The sequence below is a fragment of the Nycticebus coucang genome, chromosome 4, assembly GCF_027406575.1.
Source record: "Nycticebus coucang isolate mNycCou1 chromosome 4, mNycCou1.pri, whole genome shotgun sequence".
In the NCBI taxonomy this organism is placed as follows: domain Eukaryota; kingdom Metazoa; phylum Chordata; class Mammalia; order Primates; family Lorisidae; genus Nycticebus; species Nycticebus coucang.
Genome location: NC_069783.1, coordinates 60,614,280 through 60,641,206, shown reverse-complemented (window position 1 = coordinate 60,641,206; position 26,927 = coordinate 60,614,280). Strand labels below are relative to the sequence as shown.

The following is a 26,927-nucleotide window of genomic DNA, read 5'->3' as shown; positions in this document are numbered from 1 at the left end:
AAATAACCACTTTATTTAACATATGTTACACCTTAATGTTTAAAATATCATGCTTTAAATATTTCATCAACAATACTGTATAACAAATAAAATATTACACAAAATATATTTAAGAAAATGTTTTGGTGTTTGATCTGAACAATAAATAAAAACACAGGCACTTCTACACTGAAACAGGGAAGCAATCACTACTCAGAATAATTATCTTGTATAAGCAACATGTGAAAATATGGCAATAATAAGTCCTGGAGTTTTAAACTGACAAATCACTTATGAAAAGGTCTGCAACTTCAGTCTTTTCACTCAAGTTCAAAAGTTATATATACTTTCCTGGTCCAGTGAAAATTCACAAACCTAATATGGCTGTCAGGGGCAATTCAATCTTTAGTTGGCGATTATGGAATCAAACTCATTGTTCTCAAATGCTAACATCAGATAACTGTTATAGTACCACCCAGAAAAATTAAACTCTCTTTCTTCTTATTCTAACTGTAAGACCACAAGATAAATTAGACGAGTGTCACATAGTGATTCTCATTTTGCAAAATTAACTAATTAGACTAACACAAGAAAGTATTGTTGGGATGGCCGAATAATTCCACAGAAGTCAATTTTCTAGACAATTTTAAAAAGTAATCCAAATCCCATGAAAATAAGTGTAATTTCATTTCACAAAAGCCACTGTGTAACAAATTCTTTGCAGTCAATAAGTTTATAAAGATTTGAATTACAGATAAATCAGTCATTATAATGAGAAGTCAGGAATACTATCAAAGAGAGCAAAATAAAAATAACTTAAAATAGTTAAATTGTTATGATTTCAGACGAAAAGCAGGACACATGGACACAAGCCACTAGAAAAGATGAGAACCAATCATCCTGTCATGAGCATCCATAAAATATTATCATCTCTTGCTTTCCTTCTTCATAAAAGTACCAGACTGAAGGGTTTAAAGGCTCTCAAATGCATACTACCTATGAAGGCAATTTTGATGGTTTAACACAGAAATTACCTTAAATATGAGAACACAATAACATGGAAACTATTCAAAATATGCCTTTCTTTGCAAAACTTAGTATGCATATCTTAGCATTTTAAATGAGCACTTTGCAATCGAGACCAAATATCAATCATCTCTTGAGGTTTTCTACTGTGAACTAACATAAGATCTACATAGGAACAAATGTTATTTTTGTTTTTCTCCTCAATATCAAATGTCCTAAAGCCTTTGTGTTTCTCTGGAAGGAGGCCGAGTTTCTGAAGGCACATCCCAGTATAAACGTCATCGATGGGGTAGAGGTGGACCCGGTCGGTGATATTGTACAGCCTCAGGGCCAGGTGGCCAGAGTAGAGGAATCCCCCTCCCCCAGCATAGGGTGGGTAGACACCCGAGTAAACGACTTCCGGGATGTAGTACTTCAGTTTCTTATCCCGGTGGGGTCCAGCATTGTGGATCACATCACCTATGAACAAATCTTTGGCTTTGTTCTTAGATAAGCTATTCAAGTAATTCAGGATGTGATGGGTGTTCACAAACACATCATCATCACCCTTGAAGATGAACTCAGCGTCTGGACAGGAAGTACTTACCCACCTGAGAAACAGCACTTCCTTCAGAGACAAGTTGAAGAAAGTGTCTCTGTAGCTCCACATAAGAATGTCTTGGTGCTTCTCACTCTCAAATTTCAGCATATCTGAAAGGTCAGGGTGGTTGTCTTCGGGGGGAGTCTGGCCCAGTAAGAAGACACGCACCACTGTTTGGTTCCCCACGTTGCTTTCTTTGCCCCAGGACTCCCTAATTGCTTGCCTCCTGGCAAAATGTGCAGTGAGGGACTTAATCGCCAGCAGTAAGAATGGTTTCTTTGCACACTTATGTGGCTGATCTATAAGCACTGAATAGTTGCGGCATCTCAAATACAGCAGAAAGTCTTTAAATCTGTCCGGCAGGTTGTTAAAACCTGTAACAACGGACGTGACCCTCTGGTCAGGTTCACAGTAATTCAGATGGCTTATATTGGAAAATCCATACACTTCCCCTGTCTGGTTGGCCAACATGCTCAAGATGGGATTGTACTGCCTGTTCAGCTTCTCTTGTTCTCTGTTCCAGTATGCCTGGGGAGGGGTAGATATCTTCCAGAACTTCTCTTTGGGTATTATTACTTCTCCTTTTCCATTTTTTTCTTGGCTACTGCTTTTGGAGACTTCCACAATCAAATAAATGAAGACATTTGCCATCATCAGGATACCCAACAATTTTATTCTTCGACGTCCAACACTCATTTCTCATATCTGGAATAAAAGGTATGAGTATGATGCTGATTAGATATTAAATTCACATTTGCACATACATTTGACTTACTTTTTACTTGCCTCTTTGTTTCCCCAAGAACAGTGATTTAGAGCACAGAATCTAGACTTGCACTGCCTAGGTTCAAATTATGACCCTTTCTTTTTAGCTTTATGATCTTGGTTGGGTAAGTGGTATTTCTGATATTTCACCTTTTCCATTTATAAAATGGGCATAATAACGCACTTCATGGGATGGTTGTGAGGAATATATGATTTCATATGGAAAACTTTTAAAATAGTGCCTAGCCAGTACCAAGTATTATGAGAGTGATTAACATTCTGCTGGCGTCTCAGACATATAACTATAAATACATGTGCCATGTCTGTCATTCTGAATTTCTGTTCTTTTTCCACTTTTTAAAAAATAGTGGTCCCAACCCTGAAAGATTTCCCAACTTGCCATTTTACAGGTGAAGAAACTGAGACAGAGAGATTAAGATAATTACTCTGAATTGCAAGGCTAGGAAGTAAAGGAGATGACCACCACAAAGCACATCCAGAGAGATGAAAAGAAGACTTGTGACAGCTTTATTTTAAGAGCCAAATACTGAGAACAATCCCAGTATCATCGACAGGAGAACAGATTATCAAATTGTGGTATATTCATGCAATGGAATACCCCTTGGCAATAAAAAGGAAAACTATTGTTATAAGCAATATTACATTGTGAATGAAAACTAGATCCAAAATGTTATTTATATTAACTCCAAGAACTAATCTAAGCTCTAGAAATATGAAAGTGATGGAGGTGGGAGTTTGGAGAAGGGCAGGAGGGACCTTCCTGGGGTAAAGAAATATACTATGTAGGTGTTGGTCTGGATGAAGGCTTCATAAGTATGTATATTCATCAAAACTCAAACTGTATACTTAAGACCTCTACCATTTGTAGCAAAAAAAGAAAAAGAAATGCAAACAACATTTTAGTAATATCAAAAGATTTCAGGCTATGAGCAATAGAAGAACAAAAAAGAGTAATGAAATTGTTTGCTGGGGGAAACCCCAAGGTTCTAACATGATTGACAGGGATGGCCAACATAAGAGCAAACATTTAGACAGGTTTGACATTAAAAGGCAGTGTAAAAAGAATGGTCACACAAGAGCTATAAGGATTTCTTATCAGGTTAGTTCTAAAACTGGGAATTTACCAGTAGGTATTATTACATTTATTCCTGTTTTATACCTATGGAGGCATCCATTTAAAGAGGAATGGACAGAGCTGAAATCCAAGCCAAGACAGGAAGATTCCAAAGCTACCATGTTGAATTGGTAGACATTCTTCTCCAACCTGTGAAACTATGTGTGACTATGTTAATCAAAAGTAGCATTTTCTGGGCCGGATGCAGTGGTTCGCACTTTTAATCCAAGCCCTTGGAAGGCTAAGGAGGGTGGATTGCTTGAGCTCAGGAGTTTGAAACTAACCAGAGCAAGAGTGAGACCCCATCTCTAAAAAGCCAGGCATTGTGGTGGGTGCCTGTAGTACCAGCTACATGGGAGGCTGAGGCAAGAGAATCGCTTGAGTCCAAGAGTTTGAGGTTGCTATGAGTTATGATGCCATGGCATTCTACCGAGGACAACAAAGTGAGACTCTGTCTCAAAAAAAAAGAGTAGCATTTACCATTTTTCTTAAACTAAATTACATGTGTTCAATACCTTTAATTTCTAGATCTGAGACAAAATACTTTAAAAAACTAAATAGTTCTCTCCAAATTGCAATAGCTCTCCTAATGCTAAAGTAGCATTTGACCTCACAGTACCACCAATCTCTAAGTCTTAGACCCCTCCTAGGCTGAAAGAAGGGCAACAAGGAAAACCATGAGGATGAATGGAGAAAAACTGCAATAGGGAAAAAGATTTGGAAAGATACTAAGGAAAAAACAGCATGTGCTATGGACAGCTAAATACCTGGCAGAAATTTTCAACTCAGTAAAGGAATTTAAGGCACCAACACTATTCCCAAAATTTCTAGAGTAACAGAAGACAGCTTAAGGAAGAACAAAGGGAAGCACATAGTTTACAAAGCAGGTTGTGAATGTCCAGAGTTAATTCTCCTAGGAAAAGACCCAGGGTGAATCATATGTAAAAATGACTCTCGATAAATTAACAAGTTCTGTATCCCAGTTATGAGGGAGCCCATAGATATGTGGAATCCAGCCATAACAATACGAAGTTCCTATCATGGAAAGTACTAACCCTTCTTTTGAGGACTATGTTACACTTGCTGGCCCTGGCCAAGATTTCCAACTTTATTTGCCACAATTTAGGCTTTTATTTCCTCAACCAAGACTCAGCCAAGATATAGTCCTTACAAGACAGGGCTTGTGGCTCTCCAAGGAACACCATCCTTACCTTATATTTATTTGTTCAAGATTTACAGTCTGCATAACATTTTCCTGCCCATTTCTCATTTGCATACCCTAAGGGAAGCTGAAAGGATGCTACTTCCCCAATGAGAAAACAGCTCGGAGAGGGTTAAATAATTTGCCTGAATATTACACAAGAGTTAAGTGACGGGTGGCGCCTGTGGCTCAAGGAGTAGGGCGCCGGTCCCATATGCCGGAGGTGGCGGGTTCAAACCCAGCCCCGGCCAAAAACCACAAAAAAAAAAAGAGTTAAGTGACAAAGCTGAGATGAGACAGCTTTCTGACTCACAATCTAGGGCTCTTTGGATCTCTTTCATTTTCTGTAAGCTACAACCACATTCTAGTAACCTGGTCCAGATCAAAAATGGCTCAAGACTGAAAAGACCCAAGGCATGAAGTCATGGTACCTCTGATAGTTTATACCAAGAATCTCCAAAGAAAGGGAAAGGGGAGTACCTACAAGCTCCCAGCCCACTTCAGAAAGTGTGCCAGGCTTTTTTGTAAAAGAGTTTAGGTTTCCAAAGGTTCAGGTTAGGGGAACTCTTCCCACTACTTGCTAATGGGTCTTTCCTCCAAACCAACATGAGGAAGGGTGAAAAAAACCAAGATTCTCAATTGCACATTTCCATCAAGGTTAAATGTCAGGTTTTCACTTATGACCTGGGCAGTCTCTTGCATGAGAACTCTCGGCTTTTGGCAGAGTCTTGTAACAAACTGAAGTTCATGGATGGGAGGATAAAGCAATGACCTTCATAAAAATATCTGTGGGAAAAAGCTCTCTAAATAGCTGACTAAATATTCCCATTGCAGACATAAAACGCAATTGCATGTCCTTTTTTGAGCAGGAAGTTACATTGCATAAGAAGAATTTGAGTAAGAAAAACCTATCCCAAAGCTGGGGAAGATGTCATAAACCCTCGCTATGAAACACAGAATTTTTATTGTAATAGAAATAGGAGAAAATCACATATACAAACAAAGAGGAACTTTAGCTTTTTCCCTTCTTCCCAAATGGGATTGTTTTGAAACTTCTAGAACACTTCAATTGATTTTGTTTAATGAAATTAAAATATTTAGAAAGCCAATGTAATAGAAAAAATGTTAGCTGAAAATAGATTACAAACAGGTACAGATGCGATGCCAAAACTGCGTGAAAATCCAGATAAAATACCACATGAAAACAAAGCTGGTTTACTCCAGGTGGCAGGATGAGAAGCTGTTGTACATTTTTGACTGCTGCCCAACCATCCTTCCCCCTGAGCAGCCTCTGGTGCACAATGCGGACCACCTGGGTAGAGGCACACAGCACGCTGGGCTCCCACTCACACAGCCCCGTCTGCAGCCTGAGTCATGGGTGGAGTCCAGACTTGGTGTTGCTGTATCTGACCCCTGCAGTGTTACACAGAGGCCCTGGCACCACACCCATCCCTAGATCATCTGCACACTTTCCTGGTTTCCCACCTGCCAGTGCCATCACTTACAAAGGGCTCCTGAACATAGTGGTGAAATATGAGTATGTAGCAGACATGTATCAGACACCAGCAATTCTAGGAGGTGGATACTCTTAAACCAAGGTGCCCAAACTATTTTCTTTTCTGCCGCACACTGGAAGAACCAGAGTTGTCTTGGGCCATACAGTAAATACACAAACACTAACAAAAGCTGCTTAGCAAAAAGAAAAGGTCAGATGATTAGCATAAAAAAAACTTCATGCATATTTTTCGTGATATCCAACACTACAGATAAGCAAAAACAGTCCTCACAAAATCAGCTTGCCTGCAAAGCCCCCCTGCCTTCATTTTGCAGATGGGGCAAGTGAGGCATGGGAGGGATGACTGAACTTGCCCAAAGTCACCCAGCTGGCAAGTAGCAGAGCCAGCATTCAAACTCACACAACATGGCACCAGAGCCTGAGTTTTAAGCCATCATGCAAGTGAATGCTGCTGCACAGGATTATGACTGGGGGAACCAAAGGGACACTGGTCTTATTTTCGATGGTTAATCTTAAAGATTTGACAGTTACCAAGAGTTTCCAAAGAAAGGGAAAATTCAAAAACTTTGCATTTGTACATGTTAACTCACAAAAACTACCATGAGTCAAACATCAGATATGGGAGGCAGGGTGGTATCACTGATTACAGGTCAAGCTCCATGCAAAATGCAGTCCTAGTGCAATAAGGAAAATGAGAAAAATGAGGCTTCTAGAGTCCCAGCTTCCTAGCCAGTAAAGGATGGAGTTAGAATTTGAGCCTAAGCTGCTGGTTCCAGACTCTGCTACTAGTGCATGGAACCTGGGGAAAGATTACCAAACCATAAAAATACATGGTGACTCATGAGGACTTTCTTTTCTATGACCATGGGGAAGCCAATTTCTCAAGACCTTAGTTTCTTAATCTAAAGGCTGTCTTCCCCCCACTCCCATGCAAAATCATGGCTTTCAAAGACCAATTTTTCTACTGTCTCACCATTCTATTATTCAGGAAGCCATAATCTGTCCTCCCCTCATTGGCATGATGATCAACACTCCTATACTAGTTGGTTACACTCAATTTCCTTAGGACTCTGAAATACTGAAACAATTCCAGTGTTTTATTCATGGACACTGTACTGGGAATCACTAACCTGGAAGATCCTAAATGGTTCCCTCCAGTAATGAGAGTCCTAAGAGCACTGAAATGCTGGCCAGAACCAGAAGACACCTGAATGTGGCCAGTGTGGCCACCAGCAGCCATGAAGACTCTCATTCTTACACAACTGAGGTGGCACTGACTTCCCTACCAAGGAGCTCGGGCAAATTAGGGAGACGCTCACCAGTAGCTATCCAAGGTTCAAAGTCAACAATACACCCAACCCAGACCTAAAACCTATGCCAAGACAGCCCTGCACTTTCCCCAGCACCAAGGTTAAGGATGAAAGAAAGGCAAGACCTTGTAATCATGACATAAAATGACCAGTCATCCTCATTCAGAGACAAAAGGGTTGGAAATCCAAGCTTCTGATCTGATCCCACAAGAGTATGAGTTAAGAGCCTCCATGTCTGGGAGTGACAAGGGTGGAGGGTGGAATGGATGTATGCTTCCTTCTCAAACACAACATGCAAATCTTCATAGAAGGAACCCAAGCCTCCTGCCATATCACGCAGGCAGAGGAGCATGTTTACACTACCTTCTGCTCTCCTTCCCTCCCATCCCCAGGAGCCTGCTGAGAGTCATTTACCTAAATCCTCACCTCCCAGGCTATCCCATCTGTTGCCTCATCCTTGCCAGCCTTTTCCAGGTTCTGCTCAAATGAACAGAGACAGTTTATAGCTAAGTGGTTCTGGGGGAGAGAACAGCTCCTGGCACTCTTGGCAGATGGTGGGATGATAAGGCTCTGAGTAGAGCAGATCAGTGGGACCAGAAGAGCTGAGTCACACCTATAGCTTATTCCTTGATGGGGCAAGAGGCCTGGCCTGGGTTCTTGCCAGGGCTGGGGCAAGGGAGTCTCCCAGAACATCTTACTCCCAACTCCCTCACCAAGAGGCTGGCATGAAGCTGGTAAGATGCATCTGCTTTCTGGTCAGGAGGTCACACAGATACTACTAGCTAAATTCAAAAAATTAAGTTCCTAGTTTAACCCTCAATGTTCAAAATTAAAAGGGAAAAGTCCTTATAAAGAATCTGTTCACCACACACCCCCACAGGCAACATTATAGATCAGTGTCTGGCAGAATGTGTTCTGGTCCCCACTGATTACAACTCCCCAAAGCCCAGTATGGCTGACTTGCTTAAATGATTATTTACCACTTAAAATAAAATTACATCAGAAAAGGGGGAGAAGAAGAAATGATGACAGAGAATCAACCTTTTCAGAAGCCATCTTGATCTACCTATAGTAAAACTGAACAAGATCTTAGGTCCTTGGTGGAAAGATTATATAACTTAAAAACAAGGTTAGCAGATATTTGAGGACAGAGATCCTAGAACCCAGATCCATTGTTTTTAGTTTGGAAAACCAGTCTGGCATCTGGAATCAGACAGACCAGAGTTCAATTCTGGTTATGCTACCTACCAGCTGTATGACCTCAGGCAAATTACCTGACTTCTCTGAGCCAATTTCTTCCTCTGTAAAAAGAGGATGATGTTATCTACCCCACCAGTTTGTTGTCTACCATACAATGGGTTCTTAATAGTTCTCCTTCAGGGGCTCTGCTTCATTGAACGCATTCTAAATGAAAGCACATTTCTCAAGTTTGTCCTTTATTGCCTCTATGTTTTCTCTTTACAAAATCATCCATCCACTGCCATAAACATCACCTCCAAAAAGAGGACTCACAGGTCAACCTATCTAACTCCAGATATTAGCTTCTAAATGCTTTGTTGGATCAAGTTCCCAGGCACCTAGGTGAAAACACCAGCATAAAATTGAATTGCTAATTCTCCCTGCTCCGCACATTCAACCAGGTCTTGTGTTTCCATCTCCATGATGTCACTTGTACCTTATTCTCACCTCTCCTCTATTCCACTCAGACTCTGCCTCTGGCTACTGAGTTCTCACTTTTATCCCCAACATGCTTTATTCCCCAAGCTAACCAGTCTTCAGTCCCCTATACGTACCCTGTTCATGCTGTTCCCTGAGTCTGGTCAGGCCCCTACCAAGGTGCTTCTACTAGCCCAACTCTGGCTATGTGTTTGTGTTGTCTGCTCCACTCCCAGAGGTGGAAGCTCAGGGCCTTATCACCTCTTCTCTTCTAAGAGATCTCCTGCCCATGGATATGTCTCAACTTAAACATCAGCCTCACTTCCCAGGAGTTGGGGATGCTCTCCTTGTCAGGTTGGCTTACCCCTGGTCATCCTTCACAATCGAGATCTTCACATGGTACCCCCATTACATCCCAGCACAGGGGACCTGCAAGTATCCAGCATTTGCTGAAGGAACAGATATTTTGGTTATCTGGTTAAGTTCACTGGACACAGGACAGTGCCCGTAGCTCAGTGGGTAGGGCACCAGCCACATACACTGACGCTGGCGGGTTCGAACCCGGCCTGGGCCAACTAAAGCAACAGTGACAACTGCAACAAAAAGATAGCCGGGCGTTGTGGTGGGCGCCTATAGTCCCAGCTACTTGGGAGGCTGAAACAAAAGAATCACTTAAGCCCAAGAGTTTGAGGTTGCTATGAGCTTTGATGCCACGGCACTCTACCGAGGGCGTCATAATAAGACTCTGTCTCAAATAATAAATAAATAAAAATAAATAAATAAATAAAAGTTCACTGGACACAGTGAATAGTCAGTAGAAACCAGGGATTAAATACACACCTTTCTCCAAAGAGATGACACCATGAAATTGCTTGATGTGAGTTGCTGAATTACACATACAGTTTTACATAAATCTGTCTCACTTTATTAAGTATTAGAAGACAACAGAAAAAACTTAACAATTCTCTATAGAGTAGGGGGAGACAGGAGTTTAAGTAGTGAGCCCATGTTTTGCATCAGAGGGTGGGGCTGAGACCTGAGCGGTCAACAGGAGTGGGAATTATAGCCAAGCTCTCAATTCCCAGTCAGCCCCATTACCCACCAAAGGCAACAAACGTGTGGTGTGCTCCAAGTGAACCTGCCTTGTGCAGAAGGCAGGTGCGTGAGGTTCAGCAGTGCTTCCAGGTGAGGGCGCCATCCTTCTCTGCAGCAGGCCCAAGCCGCCCCTCCTCCCACTTATCCCAAAATGGAGCCTCTCTACCTCCAGCAACTGTTACTACCTAGAGCGGTGCTTCTCAACCTTCCTGATGCGGCAACCCTTTAATTCCTAATTTAGTTCCTCATGTGTGGTGACCCCCAACCATAAAATTATTTTCGTTGCTACTTCATAACTGTAAATTTTGCTACTGTTTTGAATTGTAATGTAAATCTGATATGCAGGATATATTTAGGTGACCCCTGTGAAAGGGTCGTTCAACCCCCAATGGGGTCACGACTGCTGACGAGTAATACAGTCAACATGCCTAAGGGAAAGCCGGTCCTTAGTGCAGATTTACAGCCTGAGGAAGAACAAGAATTTTGAAAAAGAAATGTTGCAATGCCAACAGTACCTTCCTGGGGAGCTTAGTGTGTTCTGGAAGCCCTTGGTTAAGAACCTGTTCAGGGCGTGGTAAATGTTTTCACTCCAGCTTCTAGGACCTACGTCTAAACAAGGGTAATCTGGCAGGCTCTTGGAGAGCTGTCAGAAAATCAGTTGCTAAAGACTTCTCTCTGATTCATCCTGCTTGCATAGGTGAGCTGCATAGGATGTTTTCTAGTCTGGGTCCAACCATGAGGAAGAAACCAGATAGTAATTTAAGCAAGGACAGTTTAATAGCTATATTAACTGTATATAAAAAGATGGATGTCTTGGGACAGATGAAAAGTACCCCTAAAAGGAAAAATTGGGAAAGGGGGAAGAGCCTCAGGGTTTGTTGAAGGTATAGATGGCAGAAAAGTTCCTGGGTACCCAGGCCAGAGATTATCCAATCACCAGGAAAACAACAGCACTCTTTGGGGTGCAGGTAAGCAAGGCTGGAAGGTGGATGGGTGGGGCAGGCATGCAAAAGGAAGAAGGGATATGCAGAGGGGGTCACCAGGTGGTACTGAAACCCTAAACTGAAGAGGCCTCCCGCATGGGAAGCCTGGCATATCAATGTCCGTACAACCTGTGCTAGAACATCTTAGGACTGAGCTCAGGAAGAAGTGACCCAGCCTGGGTGTTGCCTGTTCTGTATCAGGCTCCCAGTCCCACCACTGCTGCCAGAGCTGGAGAAAGCAGAGCAACAAATGCTGGAGAGAATCTTAGGAGTACAGGAAAAACTACTGGTTCTTTCTGGGAGCCCAGAATCACACGTACACAGACACCATTAATGAGGAAGGAAAGGTCCCTTCCCTGTAGGACCCCTCTCTGAAAGTCTTCTTCACAGATCTCAACCCAAAGAGGGCAAAAGAAAAGTATTTGAAGGGCCCAGACCCATTTTCAGAGATTTGACAACAGAGGGTAAATTCAGAGCTAAGAGGCAATACAGGAAAACTGGCACAAGTTGTAGGTTTCTGTATCATCCACCCAAGTCTTCTCTAACCACAAACATTTTTATTTCAAGCCTGGAGTTAGAGAGAAAAAAGGGTATAAAACATGAGTCCTGTACACTGAATCGGCAGAAAGGCAATAAATATATGACAGTTCCTTACTCCACACCAGAAAGTGAAGGGAGTGAGGCAGGACCTGAGTTGGACTTCAAACAGGGCAGATTTCAGAAATGAGGGGAGAAGCAGGGAAGGTAAGAAATGTGGTGGGGACAGAGTGTCTGAGATCCATATAGCAGTTCCCAGGCAGAACTGGAAAATGTTCTAAGGCCACACGGGAAAGGGTAGGTAGGCCCTGGGCTGGGGGAGGGTGTCACTGGCCTTTCAGCTAACTTGACAAATGCTGCTGCTGGATAGATTATAGGAACGTTTTCTTTTACATTCCCTCTGATTAAAAAACAAAACTGATTATATCACACAGGAAAAAGGAAGAATTCCACATTAGATGTCCTTGGTGATTACAAATATACTTGGCTTTTGTGTTCACTGAGAATTGATTTCTACAAAGCAGATTCAGTTCCTAAGAAAGAAAGAGCAGGATCTGGCGGTTTGTTTTCTACCATCTCATCTCCGACAGAATACAGGTATATCTGGTCGGTCTTACCAATCGCTAACCAATAGACATATGAGTTGTTTCTGATTTTCTTTATAATCGGAAAAAATGTGGCAAATAACTTCCTTTGCATGTGTTTTCTACCACATAATTGTTTTATTTGGAAAAATTACAAGGGAACACAACCTTTTAAAGTCATTTAGCATATAATCAAGTTATTCCCCTTGCCCTCATCCTAAACCTTCCCTACCAAAGAGAAAAAAAGGCCAGAGTGATTTATCCTCACTCAAGAGCATGAAATCATCCACATTGACAATGGACACTGTCCTTCTTTTTAATCTTTAACAAAAAAGTATGCCTTCCCGTCTTAATCAAAGCTCTTTTCATACAGTTCCTTCCTCATTTTCCTATTCTCCATGCCCTTTGCCCATTTTTCTATGTCAGGATGTTCTCATCTCATTTAATCTTCACAACAAGCTTAAAAATGTGAAGCAATTAGGCCAGGTGCAGTGGCTCATGCTTGTAATCCTAGCACTCTGGGAGGCCAAGGCAGGAGGTCACTTGAGCTCAGAAGACTGAGACCAACCTGAGCAAGGGCAAGAGCAGGAGCCCATCTCTACTAAAAATAAGAAAATTACCAGGTCCTGTAATCCCAGAGCCTTGGGAGACTGAGGCAGCAGGATCGCTTGAGCCCAGGAGTTTAAAGTTGCTGAAAGGTAGGCTGACACCATGGCACTCTGGTCTGGGCTACAGAGTGAGAGTCTGTCTCAAAAAAAAAAAAAAAAAAAAAAAAAAGTGAAGCAATTAGTTGAGCTAATCCCAGTGGAGCCAGGGTCTGGACTTTGGACCCTATCTCAAGTCTAAGCTCTTATACTTTTCACCACATACACTGCAGCACAAACAGGATTTCAAGAATCGGCAAATAAGGTTACAATTTTTAAAAATAATTAAAGAAATGAAATCACTGTATTTGTAGATACCCAGGAAAATGTAAATGATTCTACAGAAAGCCAGGGGAAATCGAGGTCAGTTTTTAAAAATCAGTTTAAGAAAGGAATAATGTAGACAAAGTGGACAGTTGGGAAATGCTCCCTGGTTTAAAGTGCTCAGAGGCTCTGGTCTAGTCACACAGACACCTTTGTACCTTGGACAGAATCCCCTGAAGATGCAATTTGTTATTCATGAGTTAGTTTTGATTAGTTATCCATACTAAAGGATGAGCAATTGGCGGGGACTTAAACTAGCCGAGTCACAAACACATCCAGGCAAAACCGTTTGTCAGAGCTGTCTGCACACACAGAAATTCTGCCTCCACAACACAGCCTGAGGCAGGGGAGCTCAGCACAGCCCTACAACCTGCTACCGGTCACAAGTCAATGCAGTTCTCCTGAGAGAACAGCCAGGCTATTAGTGACAGAAACAGTGTTAGCCACAAACTGTGCCATCTCACCTTTTCACTTGTTTTTACAATAACAGAAATAGGAATTCCACACAGAGAGCATCCCTTCTTTTCCAGGGCCTCATCTACTCCAAAGGCCTCATTTACAGGAGAAGAGGCCAAGGCACAGGGAAACAGAATCTTGCCTGTGGCCACCCACAGGTTAGAGTGAGTTGAGCAGTTCACCAGCGGGAATTACTATTAGCAACAAAGTCTTTTTCTCACAATTCATACTTCCAATTCTAGTCCATTCACATAAAAACAAAAAAAGCCAGCCTGAGAAAGAGCAAGATCCTCAATCTCTACAAAAAATAGAAAAATTAGCTTGGTGGTGTAGTGTGCACCTGCAGTCCCAGCTACTTGGGAGGCTGAGGCAGGGGGACTGCTCAAGCCCAGGTGTCTGAGGCTGCGGTGAGCTATGACATGTCAGTACATTCTAGCCCGGGCTACAGAAAGTGTCCCTGTTTCAAAAAACAAAACAAAAAGAGCCAACTGTCCCAGGACCCTCTCTTCCCCATACTTCCTCCTAGTACACTGCCACCCACAGTGATCTAACTTACCCCACTGTGCGATAACAACCCTGACAGACCCACAGGCACCTGGACAGACTAAGCCATGCTCACTTCTCTATCCTAGGTCTGCCACTCAACACACGGTAACTGTTGACAAGGACATAAAAGAGGAGGGGCAGTAAAGGAACCAGGACATAAGTAAGGGAAATTTTTATTCCTTGATCTTTTTGGTCAAGCTATCTTTAACACTGCTGTAAACAACTCAATCTTAGATAACTTCACACATGGGCCCTAATTTCCAGCCCCCACCCTCGCCCTCCCCGGCACCCATATTTGCCAGTCCTGGCCACTTCTCACTACAAGGGTCACAAGCCTTTTCCAGCTCTCAAGCTTTCCTCTCAGCCTCACCCCTCAGGCAGTATTACCTCGTATCAATTCAAAGTAGTGCATTGCCTACAAACATCTCAGGAAACAGTCACATACAATTAAATAAATCTATAAACACACACAGGCCCCAGGGATAGGAGAAGGGGAGGAAGAAGACAATTAAAAATTAATAAAAATGCATAAGCTGAAACTACAGTACTGGACTAGAAACAGAATCCCATTATATAAACTAAGTTATCAAACTGACCTTGCATAAATGCTTCTAGAAATAAGTAGGCCATCAGCCTTGGCTTGGAGATCTTGGTGTACAGAGATGGGGAAGGGATAATTTGGCATTTATTATGTGGGCTGCTCATTTGTCTACAGACACACAGAAAAGCTGGTGAAATTAATTAACAAAAAAAAATTTTCAGGGCAGCACCTGTGGCTCAAAGGGGTAGGGAGCCAGCCCCATATGCCGGAGGTGGTGGGTTCAAACCCAGCCCTGGCCAAAAAAAGTTAAAAACAAACAAACAAACAAAAAAACCTTTCATATAGGCGTTGGAAAAGTGATTACTGTTCTTTTATACAGCAAAATGTACCAGAAATCCAATTAATGACCAATTAACAAAACTAAAAGTTGACTTCCCTAGAACTCTTAAGATTGGTTTTTAAAATTTCATCATTTCCTACCAGTGTTCCACAGTTGAAATAACTGACTACGAACAGAAGCAGAAATTTTAAATTTTAAGAGAAGCACTTTTATGTTAAGTGTGTGGGTGACTGAACTCAGTCCTCCATTTTCCCTGGAATAAATAATCATCCGCATCACTTCCCAGAGGTACCCTATAGTCACCCTCTTACAAAACAACCACAGACCTTCCAATTCTATTCAATTATATCTGTCAATTCTTGTCCTTCATGAACTGCAGAGTTTGAGAGCATTTCCCAACATTTCCTTGCAATATAAACATTTACATTTGTCTCCATTCCAAAATAAAAACATAACTTCCAAAACCAGGGAAGCATTGTTTCAACATGCTGCAAACTTAGGATCACAGATAGCACATTAAAAATAGTCTTCTTTGTAACTTCAATAAATATTTCACATTACAGCAGTGACATTCAGTGTGTTTATTTTAATTTAATAATTGCCTTGGGAAGTCTCAATTTCTTGATTGTGAGCATAAAGGTTTCCAATGACACATTTTCATAAATGCCCTTGGTTCCAATGAAGGGCAAGGGGACATGGTTCCAGTGAAGGAGACATAGGAGAGTATAAGATAGCATAGTCTCAGGCGGCGCCTGTGGCTGAGTAGGGCGCTGGCCCCATATGCCGAGGGTGGCGGGTTCAAACCCAGCCCCGGCCAAACTGCAACAAAAAAATAGCCGGGCGTTGTGGCAGGCGCCTGTAGTCCCAGCTGCTCGGGAGGCTGAGGCAAGAGAATCGCGTAAGCCCAAGAGTTAGAGGTTGCTGTGAGCCGTGTGACGCCACGGCACTCTACCCGAGGGTGGTACAGTGAGACTCTATGTCTCTACAAAAAAAAAAAAAAAGATAGCATAGTCTCAGACTCCAGGACTCCTCGACTTACCTAGCTAGAATCTCTTGGAGCAGCAGCTTTGCAAGAGCTGTCTGACTCACTCTTCTAAAAACAGGCATGAAAAAGGCAGAAAGCTCTACAGAACTAGCATGTGCAGAGATTTTTAAATAACATATAGAAGGGACTCTACAGACAGGCTGGACGATAATATGACACTTTGGGGGAGGGGGAAAAAGACAAGAAAGGGAGAAACGGGATAGAGGTATCAAGAACACTCCTTATAACAAGTCAAATGAATGACTGCACACCTGGTCCCCACCCACTCCATAAGGGCTTGTCTATGTGCCAGGAAATATAAAGTGGTAACGGAGGTTCCCACAGGAACTGGGAACTCAGATGGGCCACCCCAGCATGGAGCAGCATGGCTGGCGTGGCTGGGTGAAAGGGAGGTGGGGATCCCCATCCCCATTAAGCACTCTCACAAAGCCCTGACCCTAGATCCTGGCTTCCCACCCTCAAAATCCCTGCCCAGAGGCCTCCTCCAGCATCCCTTAAAACACCTGCTGTCTTTGCACCACATCTTGGTTCAGGCTGACTTCTCCCAGCCTGAAACGTCCCTTCCCTTGCTTCTCAGTCCTCTCCTCCTCCACAAGGACAGCTTTATTCCCCAGTGTATTGTATTTCATCCTACCCTCCTGGCACTGAGGATCTCCCAGTGACATACAAGGACTGGCAGGGCTCACCCACAGTGCCGCAGCTTTCCAGGGCCAGGCCCCTCTTCACACACACTGAGTATCCAATTAAGTAGGGGTCCCCTGAGATGCCACTTCTTCACCCAGGTCAGAGCCCATCCTCATCCCAGGAGACAGACCTCCTAGTGATATGTGACCCTGGGGTGGCAACATCAGAACAGCATACCAAACAAGCACAATGGTTCTCCTGCTCCCCAGCTCCCACCTCCCAGATTCCTTTCTTGCTTCTCCCTTTCTCAAATATTAGTTCCATTCCAAGTTACTGATTGGTATGCAAGAACTGTTGCTTTTAAGTGTTTAAAATATCAAAATAAATCACATAGATTTAAAATACACATCCTCAAAACAGTGACTTTTTGCTTCTCATTGAAGCATTCAACTAACATGTCTCAAGTATTCATAGGCGAAGTGAAATAGTAACATAGCTGGCGGCACCCGGGCTCAGTGGGTAGGGCGCCGGCCCCATATACTGAGGGTGGCAGACGAGTTCAAACCCGGCCCCAGCCAAACTGCAACAAAAAAAATAGCTGGGCGCTGTGATGGGGGCCTGTATTCCCAGCCACTTGGGAGGCTGAGGCAAGAGAATCACCTAAGCCCAAAAGTTGGAGGTTTCTGTGAGCTGTGTGATGCCACGGCACTCTACCGAGGGCGAATAAGTGAGACTTTGTCTCTACAAAAAAAAAAAGTGAATATGTTGTTTGCTCATTTTGGATGTACTCCTGAACAGGTTAGAAACCAGGTCTCTTGTACCAAGTAATTTAAATAACCTCAGTTTTAAGTACATCCATGCATACTTCCTTCCCCTACTGTGGCTATCCCACACAGTCACAGCTTCCAATCTTCTCCTGGGCCTGTTTCTCATTCTATCTGGGGATCTGATCCATTCCCTACATCTGTGGCTCCCACACTTGGTCCCATGTGACCTCCCTCACCCATTAGAGAAGGTGCCCCCAGCCTCCTAGCCAAGGGTGGGGCAGGCATGAAAAAGAGAAGTCATCACATTGCAACTCCAGATGGCTACCTGAGGCTGCAGGATACTATTCTCAGCATTGGTTCTTGCTTAAAATTTTTCATAACAAAAAAGTTTATTTTAAAGGTTCCATCATACCCTTGACGAACAAAAATTCAAAAGAGAGAAACATTCAGTTAAAAATAGGAGTATTCATGAGAGATATTTTAAGTTCATTTGAAGAAAATAATCCCTTATGTGGTAAAAGGAGAAAAAAATAAAACGGCTGTATCTCATTTAAAGAGAAAAGCTACATATGTTCCTTATAAACAAGCTTCAAACACAAGCTATAAAATAAATGTAAAGATACATCTCATTACTTCCAAATGCCAAGTATTTAGAAAGGATGGCATTTATAACAGACCCATTCTGACCCTTTCAATATTAGACAAATATATTTGATTCCAAAAACCTCATAAGCTTCCCAGCAAACAATCTAGAGCTGGACCTGAAGGGTTTTTTTCCCTTCAAAAACCCCCTACACGCAATTCAGTTACTCAATGATCAGCTCCCAAAAAAGAAGCATTTGAATGTTACATGCTTTTCAAAGAAAATAAACAATAAAAAAAAAATTTTGGAACCCCAAATAATAAGCAATAGCAAGTTTATGGTCCATAGAAATGTCTTACTGGAGCAGTGGTTCTCAGCCTTCCTGATGCTGCAACCCTTTAATACAGTTCCTGTGGGTCGTGACCCACAGGTTGAGAACTGCTTTACTAGAGTGTTAATACCCTCATATTCATGGTTTCAGCGGATTCAAACAAAAAACATGTGAAGTTGGCTGTGCAGGTTTTATCCCATTTTGCAGGGAGGTGGGAAACAGAAGCTAAGTGGGTGGCCAGGGTTACAAAGATATTTGATGGGAGCTCTTGTACAACCTACTTCTCCAAGTTCTCCAGCCAAGCCCCAAAAGCCCACCTCTGTGACAGCCCTTTCACCAACTACTTCTACTTCAAAGCTCTCCCCTCCAGGGGCTCCAGGCTATGCTCTGCCTCAGGGCCCTTTGCCTAGTTTTGACTTTCCCAATCCCCTTCACTTCCCAGAATCTTGAATCTTTGTACTCTCCTTACTCCCAAGGGCATAACAACACTCCTGGCCACCTCCTCTATTCCCAGCCCAAGTTCAGGACAACCCCGCTGCCCAGTTCTCCTGTATCTTGGCAGCCTCTGCTCCTGGCCCCATCCCCCCAAATGGGCCCTCTCTATAGTTCTGGGTCCATGTTCCCTAATCCCCCACATTTCTGTCCCCTGGACCTTCTCAGATACTACCATAGACTCCAATATCCTATATGCTAAAAAGGCCCCAGCATATCTTTGTCTCTAGCTGCTTCCTCCACACCTCCCTAAATTAGTTTCCAAATCCCATCCCACTCACCATGAGTCTTTTTATGTCTCTCACTTCTTTCAAATAAAACATATACACGGCTCAGCGCCTGTAGCTCAGCAGCTAGGGCGCCAGCCACATACACTGGAGCTGGTGGGTTTGAACCCAGCCCAGGCCTGCCAAACAACAATGACAACTACAACCAAAAAATAGCTAGGCGTTGTAGGGGGCACATGTAGTCCCAGCTACTTGGGAGGCTGAGGCAAGAGAATCACTTGAGCCCAAGAGTTTGAGGTTGCTGTGAGCTGTGAGGCCACGACACTCTACCGAGGATGACATAGTGAAACTGTCTCAACAACAACAAAAAACAAACACATCTTAATCTTGTACCATCCTTGCCCTGGGTTGGGCCCTCAGTTTCCCCCACATCAAGAATACTGGTGGCCTAACTCAACAAATACCAAACACCTACTTAAACCAAGCAATGTTTAAAACAGGCAATGAAGAATAAGGTCACGGTTGACGATATAAGGTTGATAAGCTCTTGGACGAAATTTAAAGCACAGAGCAGAGATAAGGAAAGGCTGCTTTGAGTGGGCGATCAGAGAAAACCTCTGTTCTCAGAGAGAACACCACAGCCAGTGCAATGGGGCCAGTGTGGCTGGAGTGAAAGACAGGGAGAAGGAAGGCAGGAAAGGAGGACAGTCACCATCGTCCTGGTAGATGACACAGAACTTTGGCTTTACTCCAAGGGAGTCACTAGTGGACTGATTCTGACTAAAGAAGTAACTTCAGCTCAAGTCATTTCAGTTTCTAAAGGATTCCTCCAGCTTCCTTCTGAGACTAGAAGGCAGGATACACAAATGAGAAGCAGAGAGCAGAAGAACTATAAAATGACCGGCCCATAAGCAGGCTTGCCTCATGCAACACTCCTTATTTCACAAGCCTGATCAGGACTTGTCACCACACTCTCCAACTCTACAAGCTCCAATGTCCCCTCCACTGCCTCCCTAACTATTAAAGTGCCCAGTCTCTGCATGGTCACTGAAAATGCACCATGGCCTATTATCCCCTCCCTAAGCACCCAGCACTCCAAACCCACAGGATCACCTGCTGTTTCCCCCAACAGATCTTTATAAAACTTTTAGTTGTATCCTCTATTTTCTCAGCCTGCAACCACTTAAATTCCTCTCAATTCCTTTCTTGTCCCTGAAATGTTATTTATTCATCTTTCAAGGCTAAGCCCAAAGGCCATCTCCTTAGGAAGCCTTTCTTGGTTGCCCCCAACCTCTCATTTGCTTATGGCTCTCCTAGAGCACGCTCACTGGTTCCTGGCTGTCTTTACCAGTCTGCCAAGGGAAGGCCAGAACCATGCGGGATATCGCTACAAATATACACAGGGTGAGCACAGTGCTAGGCATACACTGAGTGCTCAATCAGTGCATGCTAAGTGAATAAATTGCCCATTTCACAAAACATCTTGAGAAGGTTTTTCTCTCTCAGTTACCATAATCTGGAGGCCTGGGGTTCCTCTGATGGAGCCTCCACAGACTGTGTATCTAACACTCCTGACAAAAGCACAGCCACAGGAACCTAGGCCTTCAAGGACTCTTCTCCTCTCTGCCAGGCATCTCAAAGCAGGCCCACACACAGTTTTAAATGTGCCTAGTGTTGGCGATGAGTTTTTCCTAATGTCATTCTAGAAGAGCACAAATGCAGAAGGAGCACTTAGGAGGATCCAAATCAAGTTAACTGCAGTTACAGCATTAAGAGATAGTAGGTTTAATTTCAGTTTCCTTTACCTTATCTTGAATATTTTTCTAAACAAACATCTTATAAAACCATTAAATATATAACACTGTTGGAATAAAATTATGCAAGTTAAAAATGTTTTAAATAGCTTGTCTGAAGCATGCAATTAAAACAACTAGCCGTGTGTTCTCACCTCTGAAATAATTATTTTGCAAATTATAAAGCATTAAATGTTGTGTTGAGTATCTTAGGCACTTACTGACGACTCAACTAAACTGTTCCATGAGCTTCACAATCCAACATAAACCAGCTCTCATCACTGTACTTTACTTCATATCACACAGATGACCCAATAGCTCTGAATGGGACATTTCAACGACAGTCATTAAAGAAGAAATACCAATTAAAATAGGAGATCAACTATCAACAAATACTACATCTTATTTAAGTCAAATGCCATATCAACAAAGTATCAATGAAGATTTGTCTTCTAAATTTCAATGAAAGGCTTATAAAACTTGTATAATGAAATGGCTTATTTAAATACAGAAGATAACAGTGGCCTTAGTTTACTACCCTTTAAAAAAAAAAAAAAAGGGCGGGGCACCCATAGCTCAATGGTTAGGGCACTGGCCACATGCTCCAGGGCTGGTGGATTCAAACCCCACTCAGGCCTGCTAAAAAAAAAAAAAAAAAAATATAGGCTGGCATTGTGGCATGTACCTGTAGTCCCAGCTGCTAGGGAAGCTGAGGCAAGAGAATCACTTGAGCCCAAGAGTTTAAGGTTGCTGTGAGCTATGACAGCACAGCACTCTACCAAGGACAACAAAGTGAGACTCTGTCTCAATAAAAATAAATACATACATAAATAAATAAATAAACGGGGGGAGAGGAAACTTGATGTTAGGCACAATACTAGTTAGTTTAGGTTTATCATTTATATTAATTTTCCCAGCAAATCTGAGATAGGGCTTCATTCCCGCCATTTCACAAATGAGAAAACAGGCTCAGAGAGGCTAGGTAACTTGTCTATAGTCACACAGTAAGTGGCAAAAATAGACCTTAAGTCCATTTCACAAAAAACTATGCACTGTTATGATTCTGTGATTCCACTTATATGAAGTACAAGGACAGGGAAAACCACAAATCACATCTATGATGATCTAATTAGGAACAAGAAAGGGGCAAAGGAACCTTGTTTATAGTGAAAATGTTTTACTTTTTGATCTGGGAGCTCATGCTCAATATGAGCAATTCACTCATTTTACTCAAGTTAAAAACTCATCAGATAGATTCCAAGTTCCTGCTCTTAACCACTAAATCACCACAAGGCCACCCTGATAGAATCTAGCCTCACTCTACCGTGTGTCCCAGAAATGCCCCAAAGTCACCATACATAGAGAAAAACGGGAAACTGAAGCTAAATGTATTTTTATTTACAAACTATTCATGGCAAAATTTTACAAAACATTTACAACATTCCCACGTCTTTGTAAAGTTTTGTAATGAACAGTTTGCAAACAAAGGTACGTTTAGCTACTATTTCTCATTTTCTCTATGTTTAGCGACTTTAAGGGAGACTTTTGGGGTACCCTGTAGAATTGATTAGTTTGGATTATCAGTGTTTCAGGTAAGCAACTGACATTCAAATCACATCAGGGTGAAGACATCTGAGCAATAAACCTGTTTTAAAATGCCACAGAACAAGAACTAGAAAGTATTAATTTCCTGGCTACTGGGACTTTCTTCTCTGTAACTACACAGAATTAAAAAAAAAACACAATAAAAAAACTTAACCCTACTAGAAGAATGTTTATAGATGCACAGAAAATAAAGTGTAATGTGGTTCTTAAAGCTATGAAAATGCCTAAATCTAAAATTATACAAAACATCTCAATATATACTACATACTATGACTCTCTCAACAATATGATCTCGAAAAAACTTCTAATTCTGTTACAAAAATTAAGACCAAGCAAGAAAATAAAGCTGATGGGTAAAGGGCAACAAAGAGTGAGGGGCAAAATCTTAACTGTAAAAGTTGTAACAAAACTCAGTACAAATAACTTTCTCCAGAAATAAAGTAATTGTGCCACATATGCCCTAATAAATTCTCCATCAAGTAACAAGTTCTGGCTGATGTTGTGTTCAGACTGGCAAAGCCTCATCACCGGTGGGTGATGATGAAATCATTACATCAATTCTCTCCAAGCCTTACCCCACACATACACACACTTCTTGTTCAAACAGTAATTGCCTCTCCAGGGAGAAATTTATTCAGCCCACAATTTGGAGACATGCTTGGCAAGTACCTAGTAACAGTAATCTCACTTTAAATAGTAGAGAAAAAGAGATGGATCCACACCTGTTGCCTCTGCTATCTTCTTTCTTTACTGGGTGCTGTTCATTATAACAGCCAGGAAACACCATTTCCAGAGCCTTGGTGAATTCATGTTTTAACCTTCGGTACACACCAAAAATATTAGGCACTGGAATGAAATGACTTTAGTTTCCCCTGGGCTTTTAAATGAAAGACCAAAAGGTCTTTTACGAGAATTTTTTAGTATTGGTAATATATGCACTATCATCATCAGGTGTGTTGCAATAGGTTACATAACCAAATATTACCTCAGTGGCAAGATCTCAATGTTTATAAAAGTAACCATAGGCATTTATAAAATTTTAAAGTCTTTGTAACAGACTGTCCAATTAAACTGTCAAAAAAACTAAATAAGAATCAAATAGTGTGTCCATTAAGCAAATTAGAAACAGTGAAAACACTGAGCCAGTAGTTAAGAACAGAGTGCTTCAGGCCCATTAACAGCTGGGGGTCAGCATCCCGAAATTATGGTTTTCTAAAAACCCCAGAATTGCTAGAAAATATTAAAATCTATGTTTTAAAGTTTCTTTGAGAAACAAAGGATTCACCTTCTCTCTTATCCTTGTATCAGCTGAAAAAGCTCCACACAGTTCTCTCCAGCACATCTTAGTTTTATACCAACAATGTATCATGAAAACAAAATGATTATTTTTTTGATCCTCATTCATTTCCTAATGTAAATTTTTTTAAAAAATAAACACAATTTGAGCAACATAGTGAAAATGAACCATCCTATTTCTAGCATAACTTTAGTATATTAGAAGCAGAGAAATCTAAATCATGATTTTTGTTTAAACAAAGAAGTTTTCAAAACTGCAAACTACATACTCAGCCCTCCATCAGGAGCCCGGAAAAAAAAAAAATCAATTAATAATTTGTTTTCTTATAGCAAGCAAATTATGTTTATTTTCTTCAAAAAACTACCTCATTCTTCGGATTTTAAAACCCTGCTGTCTGCATCTGACCAATTTGGCTGACTTCAGCCTCAAACAGACAAATCTGAATGATTCTCATCGGGTTACCATTTTTGGTAAGGGGACATTGTTAGCTAGGAGTAACTTCTACATTGATTACAGCAAAGGCCACTACTTTTTAACTCTTGTGATGTAGCACTAGAAGTTTGGTGAACATTCTGTTCGTCCTCAAAAAACAATCTTGTAGAGTAGACACTACCATCCCAAATCCAGACATGGAAAATGAGGCCAAGATAAAAACATAATTTGCCCAACATCACTGAATAGCATATGGCAGAATCAAGACTAACGAATGGTGAGGATGGGAACTTGGTACATTTAGTGGAGAAGCAGGCCTTTCATCATACCTGTGCCACCTGCACCCAAAACTAAATGAAGAGCACTGGGAAAGGTGGGGAAAGGTGGGGAAAGTCTCAAAGCAAAGGCAACATTCCAGATCCAGCATGGTGGCTCACACCTGTAATCCTAGCCCTTGGGAGACCAGGGAGGACTGATTGAGGTCAAGGAATTCAAGACCAGCTTGAGCAATAATGGGACCTTGTTCCTATAGTACAAAACATAAAAAAATAGGTGGGAATGATGGTGCTTGCTTGTAGTTTCAGCTATTATAGAGGCTGAGGCAGGAGGATCACTTGAGCCCAGGAGTTCGAGGTTGCAATGAGCTATGATGCCACTGCTCCCTAGCATGGGCAGCAGAACAACACCCTATCTCAGAGGGAAAAAAAATCCAAACTAAAAAAGTAGTTTCAGACAGAAGATCTAACGATAAACACATTTGTAAAGGCTGGGCAGGGTGGAAAAGGTTTACTCAAATTACTTGAGCTCTATAGGGCGCCTGTACTTCTCTTAAAATCTAACCTATTTTAAGAGCACATGGGCTCGGTGTAAAACTCTCCCAAATTCCACCAGGCTTAATAACTTCTATTCAAAAGAAACAGAAGCCGGGGGCTAGAACAGTGGGAAGTGACTGTCCTGCCCTGTCTGTCCTCCCGCTGGGTCAGCTGTCAGATCTGCTTGGGCGCAACCAGGAGCCTGCCTGGGAGCCACAGCTGGGCTCAGCCAGGGTCCCCGCCTTCCTAGTCCCAGAGCCGGCCTTGTCGGCCACCTTGTTAACCATCTCATCACCTCCACAAGTACAAATAGTTACATTGGAAGAATTTGTTGTAACAAGTAGAAGCCCACATTCATCACAGGCTTCGCAATCTGATATCTACTGCTAGGCTGCAACAAAGGAAGGGCAGAAGAACCCGGTTTCATTAACTGTTATAAACAACAATGCCGTGAAGTTGAGGTGGTTGCCGGGGGCCATGTGAGCTGTGGGAGCAGAAACAAACCATCCCTACGTTTAGACTGGACAGAGTCGTCTAGCCAACCCAGGTTATAAATGTACATATTATTTTTAAAGATGAGCTTTCATGCTGTGACACTTGTAGGAAGTCTCCACGTGATGGGGAGACATCGAGTTCTGCAGCTCCCCAGCCCCGAGTGTAAAATACCTTGGCCTGGAAATTAACAAGGTGACTCTGTGACTTTTGCCTCCAGAGGGGCCCGCCTGCCTTCCCTGGGGGCCCCCGCACCCACCCTCCACCAAGAGTTTAACAGCTACCGGCTGCAGGCGCTCCCTACCCCGGCAGCACCCCACCCCCGGCCCCCACCCCCACGTCTCGGGCAAGCAGCCTGGTTAATCATTCAACGCGGGCGGCGTGGAATTTTTTTTTTTTTTTAGAGGTCAAACCGAAAGGTTCTTCCTAAGTTTTGCAGAAGCCAGTCTTTGGGGACCTGGAGTCAGCAGTGGCAAGCGGTTGGGGGTGGGGAACAGCAGCCGGCGGCTCTCTGGCTCACAAAACACCTGATCTCCCATGCGGCACAGGATAGCAGCGCAGTGCGAGGGTGGGGTGCGAGGGTGCGAGCGAGAAACCGCGCGCGACCCCCTCCCCAGCACGCGCGTGTGCCCCAGATGGGAAGGCCTGGCCCCAGACGCCCCTTCCCAAAGCCCGCATCACCCCGGCGTGGGATCCCCCGGAAGTTGGGGTGCAGCGGGGAGAGGAAACGTCCTCGGGGTGGGTGTGCAAGAAGCTCTCCCTCCGGGGTGAGAAAGGTGGCGGGGATGTGGGGAAAGGAGGGGGAAGCTTAAATGCAGAAGGAGGCATCTAGGAATCGTCTCGGTACGAAGCCGGAACCGGAGAGAAACCGTGTGTGGGGCAAGAGGGGGTTCAGGGGGTGGAGGAGCGGGGAGGCGGGGAGGGCCGAGAGAAGGGCTAGAGGGGGATGGCTGCGAGGGCGCCCACCCGCTCGGCCCTACCTTGTCCAGGAGCAGTTCCAGCTCCGCCGGGCGGGGGCAGGGGCGGGAGATCGCGGCCGCATCCACGTCCCGGCCGCTCCGCGCGGCTCAGCCCGGAGACCACCGCCTCTCACGCCCCATGCGCGGCGCTCGGGGCTGGCGGCCGGCGGTGCGGGCGGCGGGGACGGCTCCGGCTCGTGTCGCCTCCCGCACTTGTTGCCACCGCGTCCGCTGCGCCTCTCCCAGCCCA

General features: G+C 43.1%; 1 protein-coding gene across 1 annotated transcript; it reads right to left on the bottom strand.

The window, feature by feature from the left end:
* B3GNT2 (UDP-GlcNAc:betaGal beta-1,3-N-acetylglucosaminyltransferase 2) lies at window positions 1-26,927 on the bottom strand. The gene is made up of 2 exons (XM_053589086.1): window positions 26,699-26,927; window positions 1-2,290 (listed from the first exon to the last, which is right to left on the bottom strand). The coding sequence occupies exon 2, from the start codon at window positions 2,279-2,281 to the stop codon at window positions 1,088-1,090; it is 1,194 nt and encodes a 397-aa protein (XP_053445061.1). The 5' UTR covers window positions 2,282-2,290; window positions 26,699-26,927; the 3' UTR covers window positions 1-1,087.